We start from the raw sequence: 23,348 nt of genomic DNA on the forward strand, positions 1-23,348 counted from the left end.
AACATTGTGTTTATGGGACTTTTTCATATTACAGACAAGTATTTGAGTAACGCATTTGGAACATATCTTCCAACCCAATCCCTCCATTTCCCATTACTTATCTACACTAATACTGTATACTACAGTACAAATTAAGGTACAATTAGATCATAACATAACATAGGCAGTAAAAAAGTAAAGTAAATGATAAAATAAAACAAATTAAGAAAAATGCATAGTGAGAATACATAGATAGGCTACATTGATAAAAGGAAAAGTCAAATAAAATATAAACAGTTAGATTTCAACAGTTTTAGCTATTTCACTGTAGACTGACATTTCATGATTTCAACCAGACATTTGCCTTTTTTTTTTTATTCAATTTTATCCCCTAATATATGTCCGTGTTTTTATTCATTTATTTTTCATTGTGGTTTGTTGTTTTTAAATGTGATCTATAAATTAATTTAATTTAATTTTTTCTTCCAAAGTAAATGTGTTTGGTATTTCTGACCGCACCTGAAGGCATCTTGGAACGCCCACCTCGTGTCAACCTTTGACCAACCAGCGCCCGAGAATCAGCTGATTTTGTCACATGACCCAGGCTAACATGCCCCTAGCCGCCTAGCATAACAGGTCACCAGAAAGTAGCCGCTGGGAGTGTAAATAAAGCCGGTGACAGCGCCGAGAAATGAGTAAGTAACTTAATTAAAACACTTTGGTGGTTTCTGGCTGCTTTACGTGTGTGGCTGTCATGTGAATTAGGCAATTAACTAAATGTTTCAGCTTCAGCAAGTCAGCACTATTGTGGCTAATGCTAATGCTAATGCTAACTTTACATTGGGATTGTCAAACCTGAAAGGAGACAGACATTTTACAAAACGTTTAGATTTTAAAGCCTGTTAAATGGCGTTTTTCTCGCTGCTTTTTTCTTCTTCTCCTTGTCGTGTTTTCTGTCTCGACTTGTCCTGTTTGTTTTTGCACAGACAGTTAAAGGTACAGAGAGTAGAAACGTTGTGCATCCCTTGTCAGATAAATATACTGCCTCAGGCAAGGTAAAGTAATTCAGCACGGATAAGAGGCTGTGACATTTAAAGTAAATTCACCATCCCTGGGCATCGTGCAGCTAATTTACAGCTGACAACCGTGTAAATATCGTCTGTGCAAGATATATTGCTATTTATGCAATTTTCAACAATTAGGTAAATACTTTGATCTTATTTTGTCATAGAAATATCAAATACGCTTAAGTTGTTAGGGAGAAAACAATCATAAATCCTACAATTTCAACAACAAAGCCACGAGTTAATGGATTAAAACCATGTCAAGAGTCAAATATAGATTATAGATATAGGCTATTATATTGAAGTTTCCAAACGTTTTCTAAAATAATAAAGGAATCAAAGGGACAGGAGCAACGTATAAAAAAGATTTCTGTGTACAGTTTGTTAAGCAGTTATAGAGAGGAATTTGTGGCACACTTTGTAAGTTTGAAAACTGCTTGAAATCTATAAATGTATACTGTATATGTATAATGCTAGTGTTAGTGTAGCAGGGATAGTGTTTGATTTTTATCAGGTGTTTGCCATCAAAATAAGTCTGTTTCTAATTCCACATGGTTTGAATTCGTTTTAACATAATTGTGTTTCATTTCTGAAAATGTTCAACAAATAACTATCATCATATTGTGTTTGTTTAAATAGGAGTTGCACATTTGTTAAACTGTATCACCTCAGACAGCTTTCCTCTTTCTGTTTCAGGTGGAAACAGCTCAAGGGTGCTCCTTGGCTGCATGTTAGTAAAGGTGCCTCTCATGTTGTGACCACTGAGCAGAGGAGTGTCGCCACTGGAAAGAGGCCATGTATCCGTTCAGCCGTGAGGCCGAGACCTCACTTCAGGACCTGTTTGAGTATTTCAAACGGTGCCTGCAGCATGGAGAGTGGGAGCTGGCCAGCGCCTGTGTGCCACAGCTGGTCAACTCCACACTTTCGGAAAACCTACGGGACATAATCAAAGCTATCGTCTGCCATCCTTATAATCTAAAGTGAGTCACGTGACTGTAGATTCACATCTGTTTGTTTGTTTTTATCTATGATGAGCATTTAATGACTGTGTTAATTCCCTAGATGGGAGTCTGTGGGCAGTCCACATAAACTAGCCTGGTTCTGGCTGCAGGTTTTGGAGAAATGGACAGAAGAGAAGGTAAAAAAAAAAGAATGAAAAATCAAGTATGCTCTTTATTGTTCTTATTTGACAGTATAACATATTGTAATAACACTTTACTTAACCTCAGGTTTCACCCAGCATCAGAAGAGAGTTGGAGTTCCTGCTGCTCCTGGAGGAACTGGGGTCAGAGGGCATAACAGAGACTTCTCTCAAGGTTACTGTCGTTTTTACTCTGCAGTAGAAATTCAATAAATATTTTCCTCCATAACTAAAAAGAGGTTCAAGGCACCGTTGACCTTTGCGAACAAAAACATGACATGGATCTAGAACGATTAACTTGATTCTGCTTTATTTCATGTTGTGACTGCGTTGTTAGTAGACTGAGATAAGTTGCCTTTCAGCAGGAGTTGCACCAGGCCTTCTTGGACACCCAGCCCGACCAGAAGGCTGCGGGAGGCTCGAGGACGACAGACGCTGCTGTTGAATCCTGCCTCCGGACCTTACTGGAGAAGAAGAAGCCCAGATTGGCGCAGTCTTTAGCACATTTCTTACAGGTTGGGTCACACTGAGTGTCACAACATGCACAAATGTAGATATAGTAGAAACGTATGCATGTGAATATGACTTAAAAACAAAATATATATAATAAACTAAACAGTAGTATATGCGGTAGAGCTTGAACTTCATATGAACTTTTAATATACTGTATTCTGCCAGAGCTAAAGTGGCTATTAGAATATAAGCTTTTCCTAGTTTTACCTCTACACGCTCCATTTTCCTAATTTTTTCCTCATCTCCTGCAGGACCAGTCATCCTCAGAGGACCATGCCCTGCAGCACACATTCATCCAATACCTGATGAAGAAACTGGGAAAGCAAGAGAGGAATCCAGAGAAAATGGAGGAGTGGGTGGAGGAGATTTACGCAGTGTTGGCAGTGATGCCTTGGAGTGCTCATAGAGGCGGCGGGCAGTTCGAGGCGCTGTGCGAGGCGCTGTGGGCGGCGAGAGACGGACCCCTGAAGGAGGAGAGGATCCTGAGCTCGCTGCTCCGCCCTCAGAGCGACGATCTGGTCACAGCGTACTGCTCCACCGCTCTGAGGCTGCAGAGGGATCATCTGCTGAGGAACACGCCCAAAACACAAGGTATAATGAGTGCGCTCAGCTCAATTAAGTTCTCTTCCTTTAATAGTAACGTGGGAGCAACACCACAACACAAATATTAAGCATTATCTAATTGTGGTGCATTCTTGGAATCACATATTCGAGGGAAATTACAGATTTGAGTTTGAGTCGTTTAGCATAATCATCAGTTTTCATGTTAATCATTTCTTCTAAATCACTTCCTTTGTGGCCACTTTATTATGACACTGACACGGATGACTGAAGACTTTTTAAAAAAAAAGAGTTTGCATCTTCTTTGCTCACAAGAGTAAGTGAGGAAATGTTGCCATCATCCCTTTCCTCTTTTAATCACACTTCTGCTTCTTGGGCTGTGAAGCTCCTACAAACACTATGCATGTGATGATGACTTAGTTATTTTAGTGTCTGCACAGATTTTCTTTCATTTTCTATTGTCATTGTCTTACATGACATTTAGACTACATTTGCTTATAAAGCAGAATAAAACCAGTGGTGTTTCATGGCTGGTTTATTGCTCTGTCTAGACATATCAGTGCAACTGATTGTTGGTCTAACCTGGTATATTTAATCACCGACACAAACAGATCACATCATACATCAGGGAAAAGGGTGAAAATGGATGACATGCAATGTTCAGAATGAAAGATTATCAATAGTCTGCCCCTGAATGTTTCCCTTTTTTTGAAATAGTTTAACTTTTGCTTCTTCCTTATTAATTCACATATTTGTTTTGTATTACCATAATTTCTGTTATCATCCTCACAGTGGACCTACCTGAAGCAGAGAAGCTTGTACTCAGTTTATGCTGCCACAAAGATCGCCCATCCATTTGGAAGACCATCTATTTTGAGTGCCTTAGTAGCGGGAAGCACTTCCTGGAGCAGGTCTTGGTAAGTGAACCAGGACCACCAATACTGACTTAAATGCATGGTTCAGGTATATTCCCTGTCCTCTCCGTTAAAGGTTTTGTAACTTCACTTTTTTTTTGTAACCAGTACAACATCCCCGTGGTTAAGTAAAGTTGTTTAGCAACCGCATGTGATGAAATTCAATAACGTAATAAGATTGGTTTCTTCCTGTAGGTTACTGCTCTTGACCTGATTAAACACGAGGAGTTCTCTCAGCTCAGAGAGCTTCTGCAGCAGGAGTTTCAGCCGCTGTCTCGTCTGCTGCTGCTGCTGGGATGGACTCAGTGTCGCAGTCTGAGTTCGGCTCAAACGCTGCTCACTGTGCTTCACCGAGAGCAGGTCCACATGTTCCTCTCTCCTCTACAGTCATTTAAGTGTAATTTAGTGGAAGTGCTGTGTTAATAGTTTCATTATTTAAGTGTCTGATGGTGTGTATTATCTTTTTTAGGCATCAGCCAACGACTCTGTTCTGCAGGAGTTTGCCAATGTTTTGTCCTCTCAGCTTGGAATACTTGAGTGGTGTAAAAACAACAACCCGTAAGCATCAGTTCTTTTCCTCGTCAACATTTGATCAGTATTTAATTCCACCACAATAATTTTTTTTCCCTTTAACATTGACTTCTTCTGTGTCTTGTTTCTGTCTGTGCAGAGGGATTCCCACAGAGGCCCTGCTGACACAGCTTCACACTCTGGACAATCATTCAGCTCTCTATATTCTGCATTCTCTGACTCCTCTGCCTCAGTACGAAGAGCACAGGATACTGGAGCTGCTGCAGCAACTGCCAAATTCACCAGAAGCAGGTTCACATCATTCACTTGTTTATCTACTGATTCAATCTTGCCAGAAGACAAATGAACGTTTTATAGTAATGTGATTGTTATTGTTCTTTTTTTTTTTTTTTTTGCAGGGGACTCTGAAGCCGTCAGTACCCTCAGCCCTGGTGCGCACAAGAACGTAGTTTTGTTCCAGGGTTTCTGTGCCATGAAGTACGCCATCTATGCTCTCTGTGTGAATGCACATAAATACTCAAACTGTGCCGAGTGCGAGTCCATGCAGCAGAAGCAGCCCACTGAAGCAGAAAGAGATCAAAATCAAGCCTCGACTTCCTCAGAAGGTATGAAGGCTGTGTCTGTGGGTTCTGCAGTGAAATTTTAATTTGATGAAAGATGATAGAAAAGTTTCCGGTCTGCTTATTTTAGCTGATTGTAATCTTGCTCTCAGAAAAAGTAGACACTGCTGTCATGACAGTTTTGTACTGTCCTAAACATACAAACCATATACAAGAAATATTTGGAGCCAAACAAGTTAATCTTTAAAAAAAAAAAAAAAAAAACTGACAACACACGACGGTATGAGTCCAGCTAAATTTTCACAGCTGAGACGCGTCAAATGACACAAAATAAAACGCCATTTATGTATTGTGACATTTTTTATTTTCTGACCCTGTTCTTCTCTGTCGTCTTTCCCAGTTTGCCATTTGCAGTTCCAGCACTACCTGTCAGAGTGTCAGCTCTATCTGGAGGCTGTGCCGGCCATGTTTCGCCTCGAGCTCCTGGAGAACATCTTCTCCCTGCTCTTTCTGTCCACCACTGATTTTGTGCAGCCGGTTCAAAAAGACACAAACTCAAATGTGAACACAAAAACTACAAATGTAGAATTGAATGCTAAGGCAAATGCTGACAAGAAGCAGCGTGCCAGTTCATTCACAGGATCCTATCGCAGCCACCTGGACCTGGGACACTACATCCAGGGCTGCAAGGGTTTCCTGGTGGATGTGACGGCCATGGAGGGAGTCCTGAAGCTGCTGAAGGAAGGGTTGGAGGGCATGTGTGTGGTGGGCCAGCAGGAGGGGCAGGAGGCGGGAAGGGCCCTGCCTCGAGAGGCCGAGGCTGCGGAGAGTCTCGGCTGCTCGGTGACGGCCGAGACGTTCGGAACTCGTCTGCAAAGGTTGTCAAAACGAACGGCGGAGGCTCAGTGGAGGCTGCAGATCATCACCAGCAACCAGGGCAGTGGAAGTGGTGAGATGCACAAACTGAAGACTTCTATTTTAGTTTTAGATTCACCTTTCTTTATGCAAAACAGACAAAGAAAACCAACAACTGCTAAAATTCACCATCACACGTGTCTCATGCCTGTGTTAAAACAAGGTGTAGATGGTGTTCAGTCAATCTTAGGGATGAAATCTTTTGAGTCTTGATGTTAAATTCACTTTCAGCCCCAGAAAGCCCGGTCCAGATGCCAGTGCTCAGCTGCACAACCACTTTGGGATGCAACAAGACCTCGAGTCTGAGGAGGAGGAGGAGACCGGGGAGACACTCTACTGAGAGACAGACCTCCATAGAGAAGCTCAATGGAGAAGTTAGCACAAGTGCGTCAGGTAAGTCAGAATCCCTGTATGCCTTTTGTTTTGCACAAGGTAGTTAAACTGGAGCTCACAGACTGTTTTATGATGAAGTGAAGATTGCAGTCGTAACAAACCGTATGAGCTTTGTGTTTCTGTTTGGACGTTTTTTAGGGGCAGTGAATTCAGATGTTGGTCAGTGCTTCAATTTAACGACTCTGAGTCTTTGTCCCATTGTCATATTTACAATGGGTCATTTGTCCTTTGTCAGATGGAGGAGGAGGAGCAGCTGCAGGTTGTATAGAACTGGAGTTTTGTCCATGTGGAGGTCCACACAGCTGGGTGGTCCCTGCCATGTTGTCCCCTCCAGAGTCTCTGCTCATGTCCTGCATCCGCAGAGGGAACTTCATGGAGGCGCGTCAGGTGGGTTTGATAAACTAGACTCCAGAAACTCCTCATGTGATTGTGTAAAAATTATTAGTTTGTGTAAATAAAAATGCTGGCTGCTCTACAGGTGTCTCTGGTGTTTGATTTGGGGGCGTCAGCCTGTTGTGGCGAGCTGGTGTTCATGGAGCGCTACAAAGAAGTCCTGGTGGAGTTGGGGCGGGTGGAGCAGAAGATGGAGAGCCAGTCGATGTCTTCATCATCATCATCTTCAGAGGGCTTGGGGTCCGTAGCCGTGTCAGGCACGGGGAGGGCTCGGCTAGGCAGCAGCGGCCGGTCGACCCTGCAGGCCATCGGAAGCGCTGCTGCTGCAGGTTCGGCACCCTGCTTTTGTTTTTTCTACCAATTATCACTTTTTATCATCATATTTATCACACATGTGTTGAACATTATGTATGTCTGACCTCCTGTGTTTCTCCCTGCAGGTGTGGCTTTCTACTCCATCTCAGACATCGCCGACCGTCTCCTCAGCACGCCTGCTCACCCGATGCCCTCGCTGGAGGAAGGCTACTGGTTGAGCTGCTGCTCTTCAGACCCTTCTGGTCTTTTGTACACTTTACTGGAGGAGCTCAGCCCCGCAGCTATGGCTGCCTTCGACCTGGCCTGCTGCCACTGTCAGCTCTGGAAGACGTCCCGACAGCTGCTGGACACAGCGGAGCGCCGGCTCAACAGCAGCCTGGAGGCTCGAGGTATGAAGCCGGAGTTTTAGGCTCTTATTTTGGAAACTATGGTGTGATGTGTTTGTTCGAAGCCTAGAAGCCCATCCTAATCCCTGTCTGCCCCCCACAGGAGTTAGAGTTGACCCCAAGGTTCCTCATTCTGAGGGGATCTGTGGATTTCCCATGGTTTTACATCAGATCAACAAAATTCTCAACCACTCTGCTACGAATAAGGGCTCGATCAAAACAGGTGAGTGCAAATGTAGAGACGTATTCAATCTTATTATTAACACTTTTATTGGCCTGGTGAAATGATGGAAAAGCCCCAGAATAACTCTCCTAACCAGATGTTTTTCATGAGAAGAATAAACTGTATACATTGATCCGTTTCTCTATTACTGATGCCATGTTGTTCATAGATGCTGTCGGGGAGGACCAAGTGTCTGCCAGCCCGTTTGGCTGCTGCATACAGGAAGTGCTCCTGTGCTGCCACCCAACACTGAGCGAGGAGTCCATGGCTGCTCGGCTCGGCCTGGCTCAACGCTTGGAGACCACCCTGCACACTCTGAGTACTGCTACAGACGTTACAGGTTGGCACAGCAACCATGGCTTTCTATGTGCATTAAATTGATCAATACAATAACAATTTAACCAAAATGAAATGTTTTTGCTGTGTATTTGTGTTGATGCAATTCTTATAACTTAATAGCAGTTTTACCACCTGTGATGTTCATTCATCAGTCTCTTGTTTGTCTGGTGCTGCCTCTCCTGACAGAGGGCGGTTTGGGCAGTGGTCTCTTGGCGCTCCTGGTTGAACAGGCCAACCTGAAGCAGTCGGAGTTAGATGCTCACCCCGTGCGCTCCAGCATGAAACAGTTGCTTCGCTCTCTGGACCAGCTCTGTCCCTTTGAGCCGGACGGAGACCTGGGCAGACCGGATTATGTGCGGAGTTTCCTCGACTACGTCAACACACTGGCGTCTGTGCTGGTGCGCAGCCTCAGTTCAGAAGGTTAAATAATTTGTCTTTGAGAAGATGTGATGTGCCTTTTACATCCCTCGAAGTTTAAATAGTTAAATAGTACTTATTTTGTTCTGATTTTCTTCTCTTGCTGTTTCTCTTAGACCAGACCAGTGAAGTGAAGCTCGGGAATCCACTGCTGGTTTTGCGTCAAGCCCCATTTCAGCTCCTCTCCCACCTGCTGTTTGACAGACAGGTGTCTCCTGACAGGTAAACACAGTGGTCCAACCCCAAGTATAAATAAGCCGGTTGTCTTCTGTCATGCAAGTTGTTGGTGTTTCAAAAGAATATAATGTGCAATATATGCAACAGTTCAGTAACAGCCTGCATCCAATCCAATCCATTTTATTTATAAAGCACAATTTTAAATAATCACAGAGGTGTCCAAAGTGCTGTACAGTAAATTAAATTAAACACAATAAAACATAAATAAACTATCCACCCCAGATAAAATATTCGTGCACATAAAATCAACAACTTACATGGTGATCTACTTACCTGCTCAGACTATGATGTTTTATTCTGCTACATGACACAACAACAGTGAGGAGAGAGGAGGTAGAAGGTTTCCTGTATATTTATTTTGCGTAGACACTAAAACCATCCAGTGCATGATGTGAAAGCCGCGGCTTATTTCACTACTTACCATCTCATTTTATCTCCAGAGTGCTGTCGTTGCTAAAGCAGGAGGGTCTGCGACTGAGCGTCCAGCAGGTGATCGTCCAGCGATGCTGCGAGACTTTACCTCTGTGGCTCTCCTGCTCCGATGCCGAGAGAGACTCCAACCAAACCAAAAAAGACGAGGGGGTGTTCAGCGTTGCCACCTTGTCTTCCCTGCTGCAGCAGCACGCTCAGGAGCACATGCCGGCTCTGGGAGTAGCAGAGCCTCACTCCGATACGAGCTCTGACTCTGACGCCTCAGTCGAAGACAGCTCGGCTACATCCACCAACCTCTCCACCTCGCCACCCTCTCACTCATCCTCCTCCTCCTCTTCTTCCTCCTCAAACTCTTTCCTCCTCACGCCGTCGGCCCTGTCTTTCCTGAAGTCTCGCTCCCCCTTACTGGCCACACTGGCGTGTTTGAGCGCATGCAAGGGAGAAACTGCCCGGACACAGTCCTCTGGGTGGTCGGGGTACTTCCGCAGTGGACGTAAAGAAGTTGTCCTGGACGGGGAGCAGATTTCCCGTGAAGCCGACAACCTCCTGAAGGAGTTCCCTATTCTCTCGGCCTACCTTCACACCATGGCCGAGCCCGTGCTGGACGGCCCGTTAAGTGAAGGCGAGGAAGGCTCTGCTGGACTCGGGGCGGTTGTTTGTGGGAAACCTCTTGTCACTCTGCTGCTGTCCGGACCGCAGGGAGACGTTGCCCAGGCTGTGGCAGCCGAGGCCTTTCAGCAGGCTCTGACCTCCAGAGATCTGGGCCGAGCTCTCTCCCTGCTGGAGCTGTACGGGCAAGGCTGCAGCCAGGAGGGGGCGCTAAGGGACCAGCTGCTCGCCTGTGCTGCTTTAGAAGGTGGGGATTGCTTCTTGATAAATAAAAACAGGTTATTAACCCTTTAACACCTATAATATTAACCAGTCTCTCTGGACTTATTTTGTTTTTTTAGCTGTAAAAGTGTCATACAGTTTGCTTTGAGTATGTGCTTTTGTCCCTTTTTTCAGGACAACTTCTTTCAATCTGATGATGATGAAGTGTTATAACACTGTGTAATAACAGAAAAACACAAACAATGGAATTGAATTTTTACTCAATAAGGCACTGAGAATATACGTACATGGATAAAATAATTTGAATGTACAAAATGAAATATGAACTATAATACACTGGATCAAGATCAAGAGAGTTTATTTGTCACATACAATAATACAAGATCATTGCAGTGAAATGATGTGTGCATATACTCCAGTGACTGCAGTTAAAAAAAAACATGACAAGACAACAATGTTAATCTGACTGAAAGACAACTAAAAAACAACTTTCAATGTTATTGCACTTTCTGTTGGCACGTGCATGGTTCAGATATGCTGATATAACGATTTCTTAGCCCTTATATGTCACTCTTACTGGAAAATTCATTATTTTGTGACATTGGATTAGACAAATATTAATAAACAGATGGATCAGTAATGAAAGCAGTCATTAGTTAAGTCAGATAATAGTTTTTTTTTTGCCTATATTTAATCTTTTCAAACTACTTTTAAAGATAAATCCTGAGCAGAAAGGTGGAATAATTATGTAACAGGAAAATAAACATGTAAATACTAAAGTTTGAATTGCTGTTCATCTGATCTGTCTTTGTTCAGATGGAGATGAGGGTCCAGGTCAGCTGTTACGCGTACAGGATGCGAACCTGCGAGGTCGTGTCGCCCTCCAGGCTTTGGAGCGATGGCCTCTGGCCGCCGGTCTGGAGCTGCTGGAGTTCTGCCTCAATGACCTGAACACAGCGGCCTCACTGAGGACAGACTTACAGCTCAAGAAGAAAGAACTGGACATCTATCACTGGGTAATTACTTACTGTTAAGATTGAAATGAAAGATAAGTAACTTGTCATAATGTTACATCTGCAATCCCAGCTATTATTGTGCTTTCATTGAACTTTTACATTGTATCAACTTCTGTCCGTTACTTCACGTCCTGTGTGCTTTGAATTGGCATCAGCTGGCTGTATGTGTCTTTCACGTCTTACATAATCACGTCTAAGGGTGCCATGATTATATGCTACAGTCCTCAGTGATCAGATTCCCATTGTGACTTGCCAAGTGCTTCTTCCTCCTTCTTCTCTTGTCACAGATGTTAAATTTACAGCCTCCGTTGCCCTGGGATACTTGGCAGGAGCTGAGGACTCAGTCTAAGACAAACTCCGAGTCCATGTTGTCTAGGATGGTGGAGGCAAAAGTAGGTGCAGCAGACAACACAGTGCCTGCAGAGTGTTTAAACCCATTAATCAACGAAATAAATGTTTGTTTATATAATAGAGTATAATGTAATTCATCTCTTGCAGGAGTTTGCTCTTTGTGCACAGTGGGTCGAGCTGTATCCTGTATCGGAGCAGCTGAGGCTGCAGCTGAAGACTGAGCATTTGCTTCACCTGCTGGAGAAAGGCCAGACAGACGAGGCTTTCCAGGTTTAACTAAAGACCTTTCAACATTTTAACACTGAAGAGCACATTTATTGCCCTCAGCAGTGATTGTCTATGTAATATATGTGGACATGTTCTCACATATAGTACAATGCGTCCGTACATGTACTGTACATACCTTTATGCACCCATATACTTTTCCCCTTTTAGTTACTTGAGGATCTCTCTGATTTCCTCGTCGGCCTGGACATTTGTGAGCGTGCTCTGGACCGCTGCCCCGGCCTGGCTTCTTGTCACTTCCTGGCCGACTACCTCACCCTACATTTTCAGAGGCAGGTGTCTCCAGCACGTCGGAGGCACATCCATGCCCTTCATCTGGGCTCTAAGGTTCGTATATGTGAAAATACGAGGAAGCGCACTGATGTAAATCCCCTATTAAGTCAGAGTAACTTTAACACTCACTTAATGAGCAGTTCCTTTCTTGAAACTTGGTGATGTGCCCAAACTTGCTTCTAGGATACTTTGTATTCTGGAAACTAGTTTTTCAACTGATCTATCATGTATGAAGACATATTAATAACACACAGCTTTACATCAGAACATAACAACAGCACGTGGTTTGCACCTGGGAGGAGTTTTGAATGGTGGTGGTATCCATGTTATGTAACACCGTTATGTTATGTAACTGCTCTCAGCTTTGATTTTTATACATACTGTATATTAAAGCATTGTTTTTCAACTGTAGCTGAGCTTCTTCATACAGAGTTTTCATGTTGGTTTTTTTCAATTCTTGTCATTCTCCAGGTGTTGCTGACTCTGCCTCCAGCAGCCAGGCAGGACTACTTCCCTCTGCTGTCAGAGCCGTTGCTGATGCTCGAGCAGCTCTTGATGAACCTGAAGGTGGACTGGGCAGATGTGGCGGTGCGAACCCTGCGGAGCCTCCTGGTCGGTCAGGAGGCTGGCTTTGGTGCCGAGGACATCGATAAGCTTCTGGCAAACTACGCCAGCAAGGCCCTGGACTTCTCCTGTGCCCCCAGAGAGAGGTCTCGGTCTGGTCAGTGCTTACTCTTAACTAATCTTTACTATTTAAACTCAGATTCTCATCCCAGACAGACATGTACCTGACTTATGTGCTTCTGTATTTTAATCTCCAGACTCTGTGATCAGCCTCCAGGATGCACTGATGCAGTGTCCTGCTCAAGACAGCTGCTCCCTGTCGTCCAGTCGAATCGAATCTCCCTCGCCGTCTGCAAGTGAGGAGCTTGAACATGACACACATTAAACCTCTTCCTTGTTATATAACCATCCACTTGCTAATTCATATGTTCTTGCTCAAGGGCACAGTTGAGGGATATTTGTGGATTGAATTGGAAATTAATTTAGATAAAGTTCTGTTTGTTTTTTTTTTTTTATGTCTGAAGTGTGAACTCAGCGTAATAGGTCTGATGTGTGTTCTTCTTTACAGGCAGCACCCCGACACACACGCCCTCCTCAAACAGCACAGAGAAGGACCGGAGCTCGGCGGGGAGAAAACGCCGCTCTCCTGCCAAGTTCCAGCCTCCAGACCAGCCCCCAGCCCGTAAAGACTGGGTGCCCGACACCCAGCAGCATGTGTGCATGGTCTGCCAGCGCGAGCGGTTTACCATGGTGAGCGCCTGAAGCAGTGGTGGTTCAAGAGAAGTACTTCCCCAATACTGTTTGTCGTATTGGATGAAAATCAGTCTTGAAAATATAAGAACTTGCATGATTTATTCTCATGCTTCAGTTCAACAGACGGCATCACTGTCGGAGATGTGGGCGCCTGGTTTGCCACTCGTGTTCTGAGCGTAAGATGCCTGTGGAGGGATGCCCGGGAGAAGAAGTTAGAGTCTGTGACCAGTGTTACACCTATTTTCACCCTGAGTAAGATCCTGTTGGCTGTGCAACAATCCTCACTTGTCAAATAAGCTTTAATCTTTTGTCTTTGTTTACAGTAGCAGGGATTTTGAAATTTGAAATGTAATTGAAACCTTGTCCTGTCCGGTTGGAGCATTTCACAGCTCGGCACTGCTTATGTAACAGCCTGGAGAAAATCCAGCAATACTGGAAGCCAGATGACCTTTCACCTTATTCACACTGTCTGATGTGACAAACAACAGGACATAATAAACTTTAAGGAGTTCAACATGGTTGTTCTTCGTTATAGAAAAGGTTTAGAAGGAATGGTCAAGATATATGTACATGTTAAACAGATTTACAGATATTGTTTTTCTGATTTTCTCTCTTTTCTCTTTTTCTGTTTGCAGCTCTGACGATGAGCTGGAACCAGCTGAAGGTAAATGAAATAACTTCAGAAATGTTTTGTTGTAGTTTTCTGGAGAAAAGTTTTTTCAGAAAACCTTTATTATATCAAGTAAAGCAGGATGCAGACTTGATCCTGATACATGGATTTAGAAGAATTGCAGCTAAAATATGCCCAATTCCCACCAATTTCTCCTATCAGTAATGTAAACAGGACATAACGATGACCCTCCGAGTTACTCTTTGTGTTATTTGTGCAGTTGCTGGAAACCCTGTGGTGACAGAGGAAGCCTTAGATGGGATGCTGCACCTGCCTGAAGTGGTTCATCGACACATTCAACTTGGCTCAAACGCTGCAGAGAACCAGATGCTGCGCAGCGAGTTCTACTACGAACAGGTCTGGACTTGAACATTTACCATTGTACGGGGTGGGGTTCAGATAATCTGTCTTATTCATTGTAAGTAGTGATAAAACTACTGTAAATGTGGTTTTGTTGGCTTGTAGAACAGCTGAGGTGGAGTGTGCATTTGTATACAGGAATCCAGAAGCAGTTCAGGCAATGGTTTAGTTGTGTGGGTGGACAAATGGATGATTTAAAACACAAAGTACAATTACGACTTACCTTCGTCACTTTTACATGCTTAAGTATCAGTCTGATCTGATAAAATTCAAGTAAACAGGCAATCAAAATCAGTCAATAAATAACCACTAGGATAAAATGCAACAGGAACTGAAGATCTGAAGTGTTGGAAACTCCAACTCACTGGTTCTCCGCTCCCTTTGTTCTGGTTTGGAGGATAAGGGCTCTGCAGACTGATGTGATTTTATGATTTGTAGGTGAAGCCGTAGACGTTTGATTTAGTTAACAAAGAGATTGTAAAGTTCTCAGGCAGACAAAAGCAATCGATAATCAAAAGCAGGACAGAAATAAGGCAGAGCTACAAAGGGAGGATAAATGCTATGATTGATTATAGATAATAATAATAGGCAATAATAGGTTGATACGGAAACAATAAAAAGATAAAAAGACGACTTCGCATAAAAGCAAGTCCATAAAATACATTTTTAAAAGTTTCCTTGAGCAGGTCGCTCCAAAGTCGAAGGGCTCTGATAGCGAAAGCGTGGTCAACTTCAGATTTAAGCCACGACTTTGCAATGATCAAAATGGCTTCTTTATAATTAATTATAATACATTATATATAATATTCCTTCTCCACCACCCTCCAGGCTCCCAGTGCGTACCTCTGCGTGGCCATATTGTCTCTGCACAGTGACCAGAAAGCCTGCGGACACCAGCTCATCGTCCACTGCCGCTCTCTGTCCTGCAAGCTGACCAACCCGGAGGTGGACGCCTGCCTCCTCACCGACATCATGCGGCAGCTGCTCTTCAGCGCCAAGCTGATGTTCGTCAAGGTCGGCCGCAACCAGGATCTCGCCCTGTGTGACAGGTGATTGTGACGCACACAGTTTTGTGTTTTCTCTTTAGGAAATAAGAATTACAGTGAGACACACTGACGATAGAGAGGACGGTGATGTGATCTGTGGTACAATCGGGGTTTCAGAGCCTCCACATTAGGGGATAGTCTATTAACTGGTAACCTATGTAACTATTTCCTGGTATTTTTAAAGGCCCTACACAATTGCACCAGTGTTTTGTAAATCTGTGGCTAATAAGGTATCTAGTCAGGTTGAAAGTGTGTGTAGCAAAATCAACAGGAGAGTAATACAGTCTTGTGAAGAGGTCTCACTAGGCATAGTAAGTAGTTGTTTTCCTGGTCATATTATGAGTGAAGTATGTGAAGGAGTCATTGGACTAAAGCTCTGGTTTAGTTTCAACCAATTCCTAGTAAAAGCAGAACCATGAGATTAAACTGTTCCCGTGTCTGTTGTGCAGACACCTTGTTGTTGAGTCATAGTTGTTCTAAGAAATATTGATAAATGCAGCATTTGTTAATTCCTGTTTTTCTAAATGACTCACAGCAACCAAATTAGGACAGTCAGTTTAGCTGTCAACCACAGGACATGCAGTGAAACACTTTACAGATCTATGCATGTCATTATTGCTTGTGTCCTGTGACTGCTAACTCTTCATTTGTGTAGCAATCAGAGATAGATCCCCAGCTATCTCTGTCCTCCTATTTGTCACATGTTTTGGTTTCTCACTTTTTTTTTGCTTTCTCCTTTGTCTCCACAGTTACATCAGTAAAGTCGACGTGCTTAAGATTCTTGTGACGGCCAACTACAAATATATTCCTTCTCTGGACGACATCCTGGAGACGTCTGCAGTCACGCGTCTTCGTAATCAGCTGCTTGAGACCGAGTACTACCAGCTGGCAGTGGAGGTGAAGCACACGGATGATTAACATTATTTTATTCTATTACATTTATTTATTAGGGACCTGTCATATAAATCAATTAACTTTTGATTATACACCCAACATTATGTAATGCAAACAACCATCGCCCCCTTCCTGCCTGGTACTATCAGTTTTGCCCTAAAGATGTATTGATTTACATAATTGGCCCAATTATAGTGTGTTGAGTCTGCCAAGATTTTTCATTGACTGTTGAGACCTTGACTTTTATAACCCGGCGGCTTTCAAACTATATCACACCTCTATTATCATCACATTGATAATCCTTGTTGTGCCATTAACATTTTTATGAACAGGTAGACAAGGAGCTTCCATGCTATTCAGACCAACAGCTCAGGAGTTTCTTTGTAATATTTTGTGGACAAGTCTTATCAGTGTAGTAATGATTTTAAAACAGATGCAAATCGTTTTATTCTTAGGCTGTCATTCAGTATTATTTAAAGTGGATTATATTTATAGGCTGAGGAGCATTTGGTTGTAAAAATACATTTTATTATCATTTTAGGATGGAAAAGTCTCTAAATCCGGCTTATTCACCAACCAAACCTACTGAATGATTAAATACGGCAAAGGATAACTTCCAGAAAATTGTAATTCCAAGTCCTGTTTTCATTGTGTCTCTGGTTGTTTGGCTGCATCTCAAGGTTTCTACCAAGAGCGGCCTGGACCCTGGTGGCGTGTGGCAAGCTTGGGGGATGGCGTCTCTGAAGGCAGGAAACCTTTCAGGGGCGAGGGAGAAGTTTTCCCGCTGTCTGAAGGCTCCTGTGGATCGAAACCAGCTCAACCAGGGTCCCTTACTGCTGCAGGAGATCGTTCAGCACCTGGAGACCACAGTACGGCCCGCTCTGACCACGGTAGGAAAAAACACAGTCTTTGTGTGACGCTACTGTGGCATTAACCTGCGTTACTGTTGCATCAGCGGCAGTCGAAGGCCTCCACTAATGCCCACAGAGAGGCAGGAGATTTGTTGTGAATCATGCTTTACTGTAATTACTGTTATTTATCCTCCCTGAGTGCTGCACCTAAAACTGTTAGACATCTCTCAACTGTCAGTCCTTTTATTTCTACAGCGCCCACACGCAGTCTTCTTAAATGTTAATGTAACAGTAATTTATACAGCCGGCTAATTATACAAGAACACAAGTGCAAAGGAACAAAAAAGAGCTGCATCCTGAGCAAGTAAACTGGAGTAGATGGGGGTTTTCATGAGTGCAGTTACAGTTTCTGAAATCTCGTAAAGAGGCAAAAAACATATGTGCACTACTTAAAAAAAAAAGATGATCATAACCACCAAAAAGGACAAAAATCAAAGGGCGGATTAAATGACAATGAACCTACATTTATTGTTAATAAATCAACTAATTTAATTTTGTAATAACATATTGTGGAGGAGCAGAAGAGACACACAGAAGGTGCAATACTGATTCACCCCCGAGCCTCTGGTATACGACACCAGAGGAATCTCCCACATATCATTTGGCAGTGAGAGGGGGGGGGGGGGGGGGTCTCAGCTTTGACATGTTGAAAGGAAGCTTGTGCGTAATTGCATGTGCGGTGTCGGCTAACCTGAACAAATGTGGGAGATTCCTGTGTGTGTGTGTATTCTTCAGAGACTTGTGTTTGTGACTGAACTTATCACACTGTATTTTGTGCATCAGTAATTCGTTTTAATGTAAAGTTAACACAACATTTATCTTAGTGTAGTGGTGTTTTTATCCAGTGTGCTCCAGTGTATTTGTTTTCTGCTTGTTCCGGTTTCAGTCTTACAGCGAGGACATCTTGGCGTCCCTGCGGGAGCTGGAGGACGCCCTGAATGACGCAGGTCCTGTTGAGCGACCGGAGGGACAGACGCAGAGCAGCCACCTCCACCAGGAGTGTCTCTACTACCTGAACACATACGGCACTCACCTGTCACTCATCAGCTTCTATGTGCGGCACGACTGCCTGCAAGACGCACTAAAGTACCTGCTCAATAAGGTAAAAATCACAACAGATATAATTCTGTGAGAACTTCAGATGAAATTTACACCTCTCTGTTCCTGAGAACTCAAATCTGGCAGGATGACAAACTCTGTGCAAATAACAAGGTGTTAACACGTGCATGTATATTTAGGTGAGCTATTTATAAGTTCAGTTTCATTTTCAATTAAAAAAAATGCAGCCATGTGCGCAGTAGGTGATGCAATATGTCTGCACTTCCTTCTCTGGAGAATGTCATTTGCATGATAAAGTTGATGTCACTTGTCCTCTAATCTTCCACACTTTTGAAATATATTTTTCTACTTGAACATAACCAGGACTGCCCAGAGGAGGTGTTTTTAGAGGGTGTGTTGCAGCCCAGTCTGGAGCGGGGGCGTCTTGGCACGCTGCAGGGGATTCTGGAAAAACTGGACCCTGGCCTGGAAACATGCAGCCGCTACCTCATCGCCTCCTGCCAGTTCCTGCAGCGGCGTGGATACTTTAACTGTCTCTACCAGCTCCAGCAGTTCATGATGGTTAGAGTCGGCTAATGTGTTTTTCCATCTCCTTCTTTGTAAGATTTATTGTGATGATCCAAATGCAGGGAATGAAAGGTTAAGGGTCTGTAGCTCTGCCAGTTGACCATTAGCAAACCTCAAAAAAAATGTCCACTCTATTTTCCAGTCACAGGACTTTATATATGTCCATACTGATGTCCATTAAGGGGCGTCACGGTGAATTAGTAGTTAAGACATGACCTATATAATTGTAAATTATAGACTAAACCAGTGTTTTTAAAACAAAGTGATGTCTGAATCCTCACATGGTCAAAATGTGCAGGATTTTGCAGGAAAAAACACTCGATTTCTATTTTTTTTTAAATAATATGTAAAATGTTCTTTACCTGGGCAGGATCACGTACGTGCAGCCATGACCTGTATCCGTTTCTTCACACATGGAGCCAGTTCATACCTACAGCTGGGAGAACAGCAGGTAGGTTTCCTTTCTTTAACAGTTTCCAAAACTTTCAAAAATAATCTCTTAAACTCATTGGAGAAAGTGTTGCAGTCAGTGTCTCCTTTCCGTGACCTTTAACTTGACATTGACCTTGTGCAGCGCTGGTTGGTCAGAGCCAAAGAGCACCTGAGAACGTACCTGCAGGAGCAGCAAGGCCGAGGCGCCGGGAGGAAAAAGTCTCAGGTCAACTCATTAAGGAAGATGATGTCATCCAGTGATGTTTCCAGGTTAGTCAATACGTCTTTGTTTCAGTTTTACAGGATGGAAATAAATATTTTTTTATGCTTTCCTCATGCAGCTTTGCAGGCTGTCAAATTGATTTTTTTTTGGTCTCATTTAAAAGTTGAACTGTCTTATTTAATCAAGGCACATGAACACGATTGAGCTCCAGCTGGAGGTGACGCGTTTCCTCCACCGCTGTGAGGTCGCTGCTTCCTCCAAAGCCCCACAGACTAGTACCCCGTCCTCCAAGTCCTCTGGAGCCAATTCACCGCCTACTCTGTTTGGGGGGAGTCCCATGAAGGTTGAGGTCGCCTGTAAGGTGGGGCCACATTGTGATTATCCCATTATATACCTATGTTATTTATGTAACAAGAAAAGTTTTACATTTTAGGTATGTAAAGTATCATGTCTTACTCTGATAATGGGAAGATGTACAAGTGATAACAAAGGAATGGGTCATGAACACAGACATCTGATAACATGCTTGTAATTGCAGGTCATGCTTGGAGGAAAAAACATAGAGGAGGGGTTTGGTATTGCGTACAGAGTCATACAGGTATGTACATGTATGAGATAAGTATTTGTTCTTATTTCAGATTGGATTTTTTACATATAACAAAAACAACATTGAATGCTCCATATTTATGCCAACATGAAATGACAAACCTCCCCTAACAGCAAGCTGCAAATATAGTTTTGAGCTCTTCCTCTCTCTCCATTTCTTCCTGCCTCAGGACTTCCAGCTGGAGGCCCAGGCTGTGTACACGCGGGCCGGCCAGAGGCTCGTCAGACAGAGGCAGTATGGAGCCGTACGGCAGCTGCTCAAATGTGTCGGAGAATCGGGCACTGCCACCAAGAACGACTGTGACGCCCTGATCCTCAGCTGCGTTTCCATCGCAGATAAGGGCCCAGCTGATGTGAGTCGGGGACAAGTCAAACAAAGACAGATAAGGAATATTTGTAACAAATACTTTGTGGCCATGACTTGGCCCCAATGTTTTTTGTTCTGATCCCGAAGACTTTGTGTTTTTTATCTTATGTAGGCAAAGGAGCTGGAAAGTCTCATCCTGGAAACTAAGAGCACAGAGAACAAGGTAATGTAAGAGTTCCCTCTTCATGTTTCAGTCTCTAGTGTCCTTCACCATTATTGCCTTTTCATCTTTTACAAATAAAGAAATCACAATGACCCTGGCTCTGTTCCTCCTGTCCTTCCTCTCACTCACCACCGTATCACTCTGTTCCCCTGTGGAGCCGGTTATTCCACTAATCTTGTCATGATAAATTCTCAGTATTAGTTTCACTGGATTACAATGACCTGCTGAAGGAAAACAATTAAAAAGGTTACATCCTTAATTCTGAAATGCATCCAAATCTCCTCACATCACCCCTCTGTCTGCAGATCAAGGCCTACCTCCTGTGCAGTAAGCTGCGGCCTGCGTACCTGCTAGCTGTGAAGTTGGACCCGGGCCGGGCGGGCCCGTTGGTCCAGGACGTCCTCCAGGCCGCTGAGGGAGCGCAGGACTCTGTGATGCAAAACATCTGTCGCCAGTGGCTCTCTGAACACCACAACAAGTCGTCTCAGCCGCGCCAGGGTCGAAACAATGCCAGGTAAAAGGCACAGTCGGCACAACAAGGGATCACACAGAGCACTTGAACTCTAAAACCGATGAGCCGCAAACAAAGTGCAAATAAGAGCATCCAGGGTTTCTGATGTGACACAGTGAGTGATTGGTAAGCTTTGAGATCAATATGACTGCACATTGTGTGTAGGAGGAAAGCCAGCAAGTGGTTGTTCTAGTGAAGACTAAACCCACTGTTTTTTTTTTAATAATTTGTCTTATATGGACTGGATTCAGAAATTTTAAAACAAATTTCTGATGTTTTCATCCACTTCCCTTGATTAGAAAACTTCCTGTGTCATTTTAAAGTGCCACTCAACATCCCCTCTTTCTTTCCTGACCTCCAGTGGTTTTAGTTCTCACCTTGCTGCAGTGATGTACAGGTGTGTACATGTGTGCTTATGTGCATAAACACACCCCCGGCCACGCCTGTCATTGATACCAAAAAGTAAAACACTGACTGATCACTGATTTTTATTATCCAAGTGTGAAGTATTCTCAGTGGTAACATCTAGAAACCCTGATGATCGCTCCTCTGTTGATTTTGTGCGGCCTTCACTGATGAACCACCGCCGTGCTTTGTTTCCATTCTGGAAATATTTCATTGTCTCTCATGTGTACAGAATTTGAGAGGGAACGATGTTACTGAACTGGAGTGACAGCTCTTGCATAACACGCCTGCTAACTGCAGTGTGAACAGATACAGTCACTCTTACAAAATATTATCCATACAGTAACAGTATTTGACTCCTACCTCAGCCTAAAGGGAAAGTATCTTGAACTGACTGGAAAGCCTCTGTTAAAAATGTTACGTGTAGGTCTTTGTTTCCCCCTTTTTTATGTCCTTATTGTGTCTGTGTGTTGATGAGGTTTTTATTCAGATGTTAAAAAAAGAAAAAAATAATCTTCGTCGAGTATGGTACAAGTTCAAACCTTGAAGAAACTGAATAATGTTGTGTTGTTTTTGTAATCCTGATGAAGCTGTTTACCTGTTTTACATTGTATAGCACATCGTCTGGCCAGCTTTCAGTGTACGTTCCCTTTCATGGTTAAGGGACATTAATATCAAACAATATGAAGTATTTAAGGGCATTGCAGAAGTAGAGAAATTTACAAAAAAAAAACTTAAAAGTTTTAGGTTGGATGCAGAAAGGGACCCATTATAGATCAGGTTTAATACATTGATCAGAAATTCAACTCTCTAGTCATTCGTTTTGTCTTCATTTTTGTCTCATCTTATGTTTGGGTAACGATTACCCAAGTGTCTCTAATTTTAAAACACGCTTTTTGCTTTAATCTCATGCAAGACATGACCATTAATTAACTGTATAAATCCCTAATGATTAACTTAAACAGATAATGAGTCATATAATGTTTAAAAAAAAAGGGATTTAACTGTGGCCATGTATTGTCTGTTGGTGTGTTATTGTTGTTTTCTTCACACAGCTATGACCTGAATATAACAGTGCAAATGTAGCGACACCATAAATCACATCTATTAATTGACTTACATGACAATCACCCACGTTGCTGAAGCTGCCTTGTCAAGAATGTGTATTTCAGAGCGACTCTGATCGCGCGGTCAAGTACGTACGTCTTTCTGTAGTGGAGAATCTGTGTCGTCCCTTTGCCTTGCTTCCCTCTGCTGCACTAGTCTGACGGATCCTCCTGTGACATACAGTGAAGTCAGTTTAAACTCTCGAGATGCACGCATACGACGTTCTTGCACTCTAATCCTCCTTAACTCGGACTGTTGTCTCATCACTGCCGCACTTTATATTAATGAGTTAAAAAAAAAAAAAACCTCTATTGGGAAAAAACTGTAATAAAGTAACTGCTGAATGATGCAGGGACTAATGATTGTGAAATATAATTGATTTCGCCGTCACTTGTAAAATAAAATACAAATGAAATAATAAAAAAAAATGTAATAAAACATATGGAAACTTAATGCTGCCCAGTTTCTTGAAGTTAAAGGAAAAGTTTTCTTGTCAGTAGTTGGATTTTTACAACTCACTTGCCTGTTTGCTAAACATGAAGCTACTGCTAATTTAGCTTTGCATAAAGACTGGAAATGGGAGATTGCTCCGCTCCATCCAGACGTAACAAAATTCCTTCTGGTGAAACAATTTCATCTTT

General features: G+C 43.1%; 1 protein-coding gene across 2 annotated transcripts; it reads left to right on the forward strand.

Moving 5' to 3' along the window:
- Nucleotides 1–582: 582 nt before the first annotated feature.
- zfyve26 (zinc finger, FYVE domain containing 26) lies at nt 583–23,140 on the forward strand. Of its 2 annotated transcripts, XM_083998168.1 has the most exons (43): nt 583–674; nt 1,740–2,023; nt 2,106–2,181; nt 2,273–2,359; nt 2,550–2,699; nt 2,949–3,288; nt 4,051–4,175; nt 4,368–4,532; nt 4,642–4,730; nt 4,843–4,994; nt 5,102–5,308; nt 5,664–6,212; nt 6,410–6,571; nt 6,807–6,958; nt 7,050–7,293; nt 7,405–7,668; nt 7,769–7,888; nt 8,058–8,228; nt 8,414–8,647; nt 8,761–8,866; nt 9,322–10,169; nt 10,961–11,160; nt 11,448–11,552; nt 11,659–11,781; nt 11,947–12,123; nt 12,541–12,790; nt 12,891–12,989; nt 13,202–13,383; nt 13,502–13,638; nt 14,022–14,050; nt 14,277–14,413; nt 15,245–15,465; nt 16,212–16,359; nt 17,037–17,246; nt 18,154–18,369; nt 18,690–18,887; nt 19,264–19,344; nt 19,468–19,595; nt 19,735–19,909; nt 20,087–20,146; nt 20,325–20,507; nt 20,634–20,684; nt 20,990–23,140. In XM_083998168.1, exons 2-43 carry the CDS (start codon nt 1,839–1,841, stop codon nt 21,200–21,202), a joined length of 7,749 nt encoding a protein of 2,582 aa, XP_083854294.1. In that variant the 5' UTR covers nt 583–674; nt 1,740–1,838; the 3' UTR covers nt 21,203–23,140. The 2 variants fall into 2 exon arrangements, with proteins under 2 accessions (XP_083854294.1, XP_083854295.1); XM_083998169.1 differs by lacking the exons at nt 17,037–17,246; nt 18,154–18,369; nt 18,690–18,887; ... (5 more) ...; nt 20,634–20,684; nt 20,990–23,140 and adding an exon at nt 16,898–17,031.
- The last annotated feature ends 208 nt before the right edge of the window (nt 23,141–23,348 follow it).

The sequence above is a fragment of the Trachurus trachurus genome (genome assembly GCF_905171665.1).
Source record: "Trachurus trachurus genome assembly, chromosome: 22".
Taxonomy (NCBI): Eukaryota; Metazoa; Chordata; class Actinopteri; order Carangiformes; family Carangidae; genus Trachurus; species Trachurus trachurus.